We start from the raw sequence: 9,895 nt of genomic DNA, 5'->3' as shown, positions 1-9,895 counted from the left end.
ATCTGAGGTATTTAAAGTGTCTACCTGCATGTTCTCGTCTTTCCAAACAAGAATCTTTAGGAACCCCCTACTGACTTGTCCCCAACCGGTACCTGATGTTTTTCTTTCACATCTGTAAACCAGTTTGTCCTAAGCTGAGATGGACCATTTCATAAGATTTATGACAGGAGGCTGCTTTGGTCCTTTCATTTTTGTTTTACCATACTTCTGCTGAGGTAAAGTGAAAAAAAGTTTTGATAAGTATCCGAAATCTCCTACATAAACAGAATAGAAATGAATGAAAGATTATGTTTATCAAATAACTGTGAACACAGAATTTTATTGAAGTCCAACATCTAAATTGATGATATTGTCAATCATTATCCGTTTCTCTGGGGATATCTCACTGAATGACACTGAGAAGTTATGTCCATGCTATATTAGTAATCAATAGTAAACCTCTTATGTCAAACTGAATGAATGCATGTAAGGATTGTGTGATGCGAGTCTGATTCACTTGAATATATAACAAAACTTCTAACAATTTTAAGACATTTATTACAACTTCACTATATATGATAACAAAAGGGCTTTATCTTGTCATCTTAAAAATATGAAGACGGGATTGTAAACCACATGAAGGTATTTCAGTGCTACAGATAATATGGAGTGGTTCTTGGTTTCTATGCGATGAAGTACTATACAGGTCACAGATAAGTGCAAAAGATGACTGTGATATTTGCACCAATGCTAACTAGATGCTGCATTGTCTCCGATATACCATATAGATGTAGAAACACGTCAGGTGTACTGGCCAAGAACAGGATGGCACCCCGTAACTTTTACACATAACAAAAGAAAAGGAATATTGATCGATGTGAAGTAAAAAACAATAAATTTGAAACTTTAACCATATTTTAACTAGTTAACAACCCTTTTACCTTTTACTTCTCTCTAGGACACTGTCGTTCAATAAAAGCCACTTCGGTGAAAAAATGTTACTACCAATTAGCTTCTACGATCTGTTTAACTGTAATAAACTGCTAAATACAGACAAAAACAATGCAACTTAAATTTACTAAAGCTATCATACATTCTCAAAAATGCTACTCTACAGCAATTGTTTATCACAAAGAAGTCTTTTGCTCCTTTGCTAGTTTCTTTTTGGCCGCTTTCCATAGTTGCTGTATCAAAGAGGTAAATTCAATTTCTCTGTACCTACAGTGGTATACCATATATAGTTCATATGAAGACATTTGGTGGACAACATCCTTAAATATGATGATGCTAGTAGCAATCTTCTATCATCTAGTCACATGATCACTATCAAAATAAATAATTGTGAGAAGATTTGACAGTAAACAATTTTAACGACCATGAGGGCACTCCTGGCACTCTACCAACAGAAACTTCTTGGTCAGTGTTAAAACAGAAACAAATTCGCCTCTCATTTAACAGAAAGCATCTGCCTAAATATAGCAAAATTACAACTTTTGAAGTTTGTACAAAAAGTGGAGTTCCCAGATTAATTTCATAGTATTTTGTTTTAATCCTAGCTGGATTGATTTTGTATCTCCACTTTCAGTCTCTCACACACTCAGTTGTATACTCCGTTATTTACAACTGTTTAAATTCTCAACTGTCTGTCGCCTTGTAATGGTCTTCGTCTATCGTGGAGTATATGTGTCCCTCGCTGCTAAGGAAGTCTATTGCCTCTCTGCAAAATAAATTAAAGCAATTCAAAGCTAGCATCAGAAAAAGCTGAAATTTTTTTATGGCAGACCTACTTTTTTTTATTTCCTTTCTTTCTCCAAAGTCTGTTTCATATCGAATTACATTTATTCAATCTGAAATAGTTAACATTTTCTGATAAAGAAATTACTGAACAAAGCAATAAACACATTTTTTTTTGGACCAGGCCCAAAAGTAACAGATTCAAACTTTTAATGACAGTGGATCTGATCTTGACCTGAATGAACTGGAAGCACATCTTATTCAGACACTAGGAATTCATTCTAAGTATGTAGGGAGCTCCATACCTAAAGTAGTCAAGATGTATGTGATAGATAGAATGGCGGCACTCTTGAAAGGTTAAAGAATTCCTAAATATAGCCTAAAATATTTAAGGCTGAGTTTTACCTGATGGCCTTCTCCGGCACACCTCTCAGTTGTTTGCAGACCTGCTCTACATTGGCTCCTTGATCTGTCATGTTATTTCTGATGATAACATGTACCTGTAACAATGCACAACAAAAATCACCACACACCGTGTTTAAGGACAGAACTGATATACGCCTAGCCTGATGTTTCATTTCATGAATTTACTATCTTTATATAAATTTTAATAATGGGAGAATTTTTTTTTTAAATCAACATTTCTCATTTTCTTTCTTAAATACTCAAATGGGTGGATTCTTAAAAACTAGAAAGAAATTAATTTTTTTATCTAATGAAAATAAATATTCAATGATATGATTTTCAGGACACCTGTTTTTCCTTCTTTGATAAAAAGCTGTATGAGGACCAATTCTTAAGCTCATCAACTAGATTTTTTAAGTATTTTGAAAACTTTGTTCAGGGCTCATGGACAGTGTATCAAAGACAACATCTACATGTTAACAATTACCTGGTTTTGGGTGGCAGTTAATCCATTAACAGCCCCAAATCCTGACACATCTCCACTTCCCATCGTGTTATTGTTTAAACCATTTGATTTCATATGGTTGGAAGATTGCTAATAAATAGAAGTCACAATACCATTAACATTAAACTGAAACGGCACACACATACATAAAACTTCAATGTACACGCGGAATCATTGGATTGGTCATAAACTTTTATCCTTAATCATCAATCAACCATTTTGTTAACATCAGGCATCTTCTACTGAAAAAAGTAGCCGCACTATAAAAGAAAACCATTTTTGTTGATTGCCCCACCAACAAAATGGTGGGATAATTCTAAGCTTCACAGATCTGAGACAAAAAGAAACATGCAGGTCTACTAAATGCAGTGACTGTATTTAACATTATGTTTCAGCAACACTGACCTGTTTCTTTCACACCACTTTAGACAAATTTAAAACTGACAGAAGGAGTTTCCAATTATCTACAAGTAACTTTCTTCCTGCATCTACAAATATCTATTGCATGTCACTGTAAATCCTACACAAATCCTTCATAGAAATTCAGTGATGCGAGAGATATCTAAACATTTTTTAGCAGTGTACCAATTGTATTTTACAACACTTTGGTTTTCTTATTTTTCACATGCTTATTTCCTTCACCTGGACACATACCTGTGATAATGCTGCATGACTATGGATGACTTCGAGCATATGACATGTTAATTCGTTCATGTCTGTGAGGGGCATCATCCGGAAAGCCACCACACTTCTCTTCCCACCAAAGGATCGTACGTGTCCGTTCACTCGAACATAGGTATTTTCCTGCATTGCTGAAACTCTCTCAGAGTCTGGTGTGCTATCCTATCATACCAAAGACATTTGTGAATATATTAAAAAAAAAGGCTCTCGGGTACTAAATACAATATATAAAAAACACATTACCATATAGTATGTCCAACACCGATTTGAAGAATAGGATGTAAAATATAACAAAGAAAATTTTCTCATTCAAAATGCTGGTGGCTTTGCCTCACTTGATTATCGTGATAAAATGATCAGCATAGAACAAATTAATAAAATATGTTGAAACACCCATTTATATGTTTATTGTGGATATCTCAATGATGTAAATCCTCTAAAATCAGAGGGTCCTTTTATTTCCTAAAGTACCTTGTCCAATATTAAATCTCTTCTCGTTAAAAAATAAATATCTTCATAATAAAATCTATCAACAGCTGTTTCTCCCTTTTAATGATCTTATCACAAACAAAATTTCATAAAACAAAATTTCCATTTAATTTCAGTTTGTCCCTGGATTTCCTTGTGCACCCCCTACTTTGGACATTAATTTTCCCAAAAAAAAAACAACTGCACATTATGTAATCATTACAACACTGAGAAATACATACATCATTATCTACAAACTGCTTCACTTCAAATGGAGGCCCGGTCATATCATCAATCTCATAGTCAATACGTGTCGGAGCTTCCTTAACTGATCTTACGATTCCAACAATCGTAACCTACAACACAAACCATAATGTACATAAAGAAAATACAACTTAATTGTGTCATTAAAAACAATTATGTAACCAAACCAATTACATTACACATCTACAAGATTCACCAAAAACTTGAAGTTGTAAGAAGTCAGAGAAATTGATCCTTTGCAACATTAAAGTTTAAATTTCTGATCAAAATCCATTTAAAGTTAACATTACTGGTCATTCAAGTGCCATCTCCTGTGAAGTTCTACATTTTACTTGACAGCAACAGGAACAGCTTATAACCCATACAACCAGATAAAACCATATATTTACCTGCGACACTTCAATATCACCTGTGTAGAATTTTTCTTCACTTTGGGTTGCACTCAATATTTCACCCACAGTAACTGGGAGCAGGTTATGTGCACGATCCTTAATCTAAAAGGAAACAATCTTGTTTATTTGTATTCTATAAAATCCAGAAGGATCAACATTGTGCATATCTAATTGCTTTTTAGATTGTAATGTACTTGTATGTGTGGTATCAGTAACAATATAGTGATGTTCAGGCTTCCGACAGATCCAATGAAACCTGCTTGGTCACATGCAACTATAATTATACTCTAAATTTTTTTTCTAGTTCATATCTAAATTATGAACAACACTTTGAGCAATATTAATCAGCAATGGGCCATTTGGTTATACTCGTATTTAGTGAAATACCTCATTTTATATGATGGGAGTTCATCCAATTTTGGGAACAGCCAAAACAAAGAGTGGCCATACAATGTTACCGAACCAACTGCAATTACAGCCCCATAATCACACTGGCTTTTTTTGCAATCTAACACTGTAGTTATGGGGGCACCTGCCCACAAATGTAATCACATTTCTAAATACACAGCAATGCAATTATAATGCTATTGTAAAGTTATAGCAAATAAAACATTTTGATGAAAATTTTGGAGTTTGGACAGCTAGAAGCAAAATGATATACCTTTTTTTCTTGAGAAGCCTGTGGAGTACCAAATCCACCTGGGGACATGTAACCTCCACCTTCACCACCTTGCTGGTAGCCTGTAATTTGAACAGAATTGTATGAAAGTGAATTGTGGATTTGAGGATTTTTATGGTATATGCCAGTGTAGGGTATGATACTAGAATCCAGAAACTAAATCTAATCAATCAGCATTCTTTTGCCTCAGTAATAATGATCACTATGTCATTCCTTGACACTGAGTAAAACAAGTGCCAGCTTCAGACCACTCTCTCTCTAACCCTTACAAGAGCTTGATAATAGTATTCATGTGACATATCTGCTGGGTTAATATTTACCATCTGCAATTTATTCTGTTTATGAGCAAGTCTTAGGCATCAAGAAATATTTGTTACATCCAGAACAATTATTTTTTTGGAAAATTTAAAACAAGGTGAAACACCATTATAGAATGATGTTGCATCCTGACCAATAAAGGAGAAGACAGTTCTGCTTTGAATGATGGAGAAAATACTGCTGTTTATGTAGAGTTCCTGAATGTAACAGGACACCAAAGGCTATTCATTTGGGAATATATTTCTTTCTCAAGTACATTTTATAGTCAAATTCATGAAAAATTGCTTTCTTATTTAATAATGTATTATCATGAATATTTGTTACTTCAGTTTTAGGTCATCAAATAAGTTTCTCTCTCTGAATTGCAAAGTGAACAAAGTGGACTAGCAACTACACCTACTTTAAATAGTTTAGAATTTGTGATAAAAATATGGTGTGCTATTTGAAAGTGAAGCCTTTGAAATTTATTATATTTTGTGACTTTATACATAGGTGTACAAATTGTATTCCATTCTCTTTCATCAAACAGGAACTGTTCATGTCACAGCAACTCTATGATTTAGCGATGTCATCAGAAACAGAAGTGCAGTCACATGTCCAATACACGTCGACCATTTCAGGAGAGCCAATTTGAATCATATCTGTGGTATTTTTTTTTTTAGAAAAATACTGGTATTTCACCGATCAGTTTTTAAATAAATCTTAAAGTATGAACACATTTCAAGTCGTTTATTTATTTATTTGGTGGCAATGCATCAAAACAGTGTAGTCAGCGAAAACTGATTCTTGAGGGATCAGAAACCAATGAGCCAAGGATATTAATGATAAACAAATTATCTTTCACTTTCATAACTGACCCTGAAATTTTCATCAGGACCACATTTCCTCTCTCATTTTCTTAGCATTAATTCTCATATACATTCTAGATATGAAGGAACTTCTCCGATTCACAGTGGATGCTAGCTCTACTTCATAAACATACGAAAGGATAAAAAGAAATACTTAATGAAATCGGTTCGTTTATCAGGTACTGTGTAGACTTGTCTCCTCTCAACTTCCAGAGATGATGCGAATACAATCAAAATACAAATCTCCGTGGTATCGCAGTGGGGTGTTACTCTCTAGTTTATATTCAACATTGACATCTGGGCTGAGAAATTGGTGTATGGATTATGAGAAAGTTCGCGGAAAGTGGAACGACACCATGATTACCACGTGAATACTTTATATAAATACTGACAATATAGAAAGTTTTAGAAGTTCGGTGTATATAAATATAAAATAACAAGATCGATTTATGTGATAATCACCTCCGCCTTGGTTGTTCCACATTTTAACAGGTTATGTGTCGATTTCGTTCTTCAATCACGTTGTTGTTGTTTTGCGATGTCGGCGAAAACAGCTGAAGATGGCGGGAATACGCACTGTAATAATTGACCAATCAAATCGTTCAAAAGTCTTAAGCGACATCGCTTGTGCAAATGACAATATCTGTAAAAGTTACTTCCCCTCGACTGAAACACGAAAACGCCACACTTACGACCTCCCGACCCTACGTCCAGTCAGAGACGTATATATGTGATATATACGTCTCTGGTCCAGTACAGTAATATTAAACATGAAGGGAACCTCCGGATACAACGGTCATGGACTGATTTGCAGTCGGATTCGGGTCGTGTATCCTGGTTTGTAGCATATGGAACACTGTTAGGTAGGCCAATGGGGATAAACAGTTCTCGATAATTATTATACAGCACCGTATATTCAACACAGGTTCCATCCCACTGATGGGGTGTAGATCGCCCCCATCACGTCGCCAGAACACTGACATTCGTCGGTGAGACGATAATCGAACACGGAATGAGTCACGGAGACGAAAACCCTGTCAACCAACCAACTTAAACTAGAACACCTGGTTGAAACCATGGGTTAACCTTGGCCAAAACGATCAACGAAAATGGCCTAAGTTTACAGCACCGAAATCTGGAGGGTATCCAAAATGAGACACGTTTATGTCATTCGGTGAGGGGCGTTTCAGCATTTAAATGAATATAAGCAATTGGAACAATTTTATATATCCTCTGACGATACCCACCTTTTATATGTTGCTTAATTAAATAAAGTTTTCAAAAGTAGCGTACCATCTAATAACAACAAAAGCCTACAATATGGTATATTGCAGTATATTCAAACGTTAGCTTGTTTTCTCGCGAATTTTCCTGCTGTGAAGGACGATATGGAATAGATTTGTTCTATCAGAGGGCGGTGATGCTTGGCGCCTATTCCCAAATTAAGTGTATGCCTGTATGTAATTTTAAGCTTAAACTCTCAAGACAGGATTCTCAGATTTCCGCACCTGGGTATATTAAAATAATATGTCCTAGTCTTTACTAAGTGTTGTTATTTTTCGGGTCGGTCCGAAATGCAATATATAAGCCATCACCGCCATCTTGAAAAAAAAAGTCCAAATCTGAGCTGAAAATTCGCGGGAATGTTTAGAAAAGAAAGGTTACAAAATTTCAAGTGTAATTATATGGCAGCCACATGATTGCACAACTACTAAGTTCCACCAATGAGATTAATCTGAAACTTGTCAGAAACGATCATGGGATAAACTGGTCCAAGTATTGTTATTTTTTAGTTTAAACATATTTTATTCAACAAAGTTGTAAATGGATTGGTCACAGCATCTCCAAAATACAAAAAATAAGTACAATGTACATAATACAATTATGACAATACGTATTTCAAATCAACAACAAATGACTATTTATCGATATACCTAGTCGGTTAGAAATTCAGAATGGTCGCCATGATCGCCATCTACTGGTGCTTTTAACTAAAAATGGCGGGAATTCAAGAAAGGAAGCCGACAAAGTGTTGTTGTTTTTGGACATTCAAAACATCGACATCGCAATTATTGTTTCCTGGTCAAAACCTACTTTAAACATTCCAGTCCCAGGTTTCCCCTCGGTTTTTGTTTTTCGCAGTCAGAATATCTAACATGGCCGCCATGATGTATGGAGTTGAATACAAATTTGCCATGAGATAGTCATTTTTTCGGTTTCAACTTTACTCATTCATCACACCTTTTATGAATCAGACGAGTTCAAAAATATCTATTGTGCATGACGAAATGCTGGCGTGTACGCCTTTTTATATTTTTACAAAATAAGTGAATTTCCGCTGTAAGTTTTAGGTCCGTCTCCGATATCTGCAACTCACCACATATTTTCAAGAGAAATAAAATTTCTGCGTCGAAAACGACCGAGCTATATAGAATCTTACTCTTCTTGTTTTCTCAACACGATCGATATGGTATTTCAATTATGTTTTACATTAAGATATAAACCACCATCGGCAAGTTATCAAGGAAATGTTAACTCGCGCCGTAATGAATATTATGGCTTTTTTGGTGTAAAGTCCTTTATTACCAATTTACCATCATTCTGCGTTATACACACAATAGAATCCTGGCGGTTTTTCCTGACAAAACCGTCGTCGTTTGTGGTGTTGTTATGACTTTAAACCGTTCGACATCTCTTCATGAAACTTAAAACGTGCCTGCATCACCAAAGGCGACATGTAGTGTGCTAGAATTATGTCCCTTTAACCTTCACTTGAATAAGACCCAATAGGACAATATCTTTTGGACCGACAAAAATATTTTGATTGCACTTAAAACGTACATGTAACTGCATAACGTACTAGCTGTATGCAGTGCTATAAAGTTTGGTCACTGCGACTGCCGTACCTACATTTCCCACAAATGTGTGCAGTATAGTGATACACATTATTAGGTCACTGGTACCCGTTTTTTGTGATATTTGTGATAAGTTTATCAGAAAGAAACAGATAAATGTAAGATCCAAGGTCAGAGGTCAATGTGCGGGGCCAATTTTGCTATTTCTTTACTGGTAAATTATGTGCCAGAATTTAACCATTTAAATATGTCTGGGGATAAATGGGGAAATGACGTCATATTACCATACAATGTAGGTCGTGATTATGGGTCAAATATCAAGGTCTAGTTGTTTGTTTATCTCTCTGCATGTGAATCATATTTTGTTATGATCATGAAATACCTCCTTGGCCAATCAGTAGGAGAGACGCATGTTTTTGTTTACAAGAACAATTTTTCATTGTTAATGTTTGACGTGACTTGGGGGATGTTTACTTCCATGTCCTGTTTTACCTTATCATAACAATACACATGAAGTATACTTACTTACCGCATTCGGCCCGACGGAATACCTGTCAATTACCCCATTGTTGTGAAAATGTAAAAACCACAAACAAATAAATTATGTAGCGTTATGGTAAAATCACTATATCCGACAGACAATTAGTTAGCTGGTGCTATCGGGATTTAGTCCCGATATCGAAATAAAAATATTTTGACGTATCTGCATCAAGCTAAAAGTACATTATTTGTATCTTTGAATCACGCAATCAGTTTCGGTTGGTGAT

The 9,895-nt window shown here is 35.2% G+C and overlaps 1 protein-coding gene across 1 annotated transcript; it reads right to left on the bottom strand.

Moving 5' to 3' along the window:
• Positions 1-514: 514 nt before the first annotated feature.
• LOC132556992 (replication protein A 32 kDa subunit-like) lies at positions 515-6,822 on the bottom strand. The gene is made up of 8 exons (XM_060221457.1): positions 6,736-6,822; positions 5,090-5,169; positions 4,426-4,530; positions 4,015-4,128; positions 3,278-3,466; positions 2,606-2,713; positions 2,119-2,213; positions 515-1,696 (listed from the first exon to the last, which is right to left on the bottom strand). Exons 1-8 carry the CDS (start codon positions 6,755-6,757, stop codon positions 1,615-1,617), a joined length of 795 nt encoding a protein of 264 aa, XP_060077440.1. The 5' UTR covers positions 6,758-6,822; the 3' UTR covers positions 515-1,614.
• Between the last annotated feature and the right edge of the window lie 3,073 nt (positions 6,823-9,895).

The sequence above is a fragment of the Ylistrum balloti genome, unplaced genomic scaffold, assembly GCF_031769215.1.
Source record: "Ylistrum balloti isolate Yb309-2 unplaced genomic scaffold, AGI_CSIRO_Ybal_v1 Utg370612, whole genome shotgun sequence".
In the NCBI taxonomy this organism is placed as follows: domain Eukaryota; kingdom Metazoa; phylum Mollusca; class Bivalvia; order Pectinida; family Pectinidae; genus Ylistrum; species Ylistrum balloti.
This window is presented reverse-complemented; position numbering and strand designations above follow the sequence as displayed.

Bases quoted from the DNA above. Each gene is read 5' to 3' on its own strand.
- LOC132556992 (XM_060221457.1), bottom strand. From the start codon at position 6,757: ATGTGGAACAACCAAGGCGGAG. The intron at 5,170-6,735 runs GTGATTATCACA...TTCAAATTACAG, and splicing joins GTGGAACAACCAAGGCGGAG to GCTACCAGCAAGGTGGTGAA. The intron at 4,129-4,425 runs GTAAATATATGG...TTTGTGTTGTAG, and splicing joins GTGATATTGAAGTGTCGCAG to GTTACGATTGTTGGAATCGT.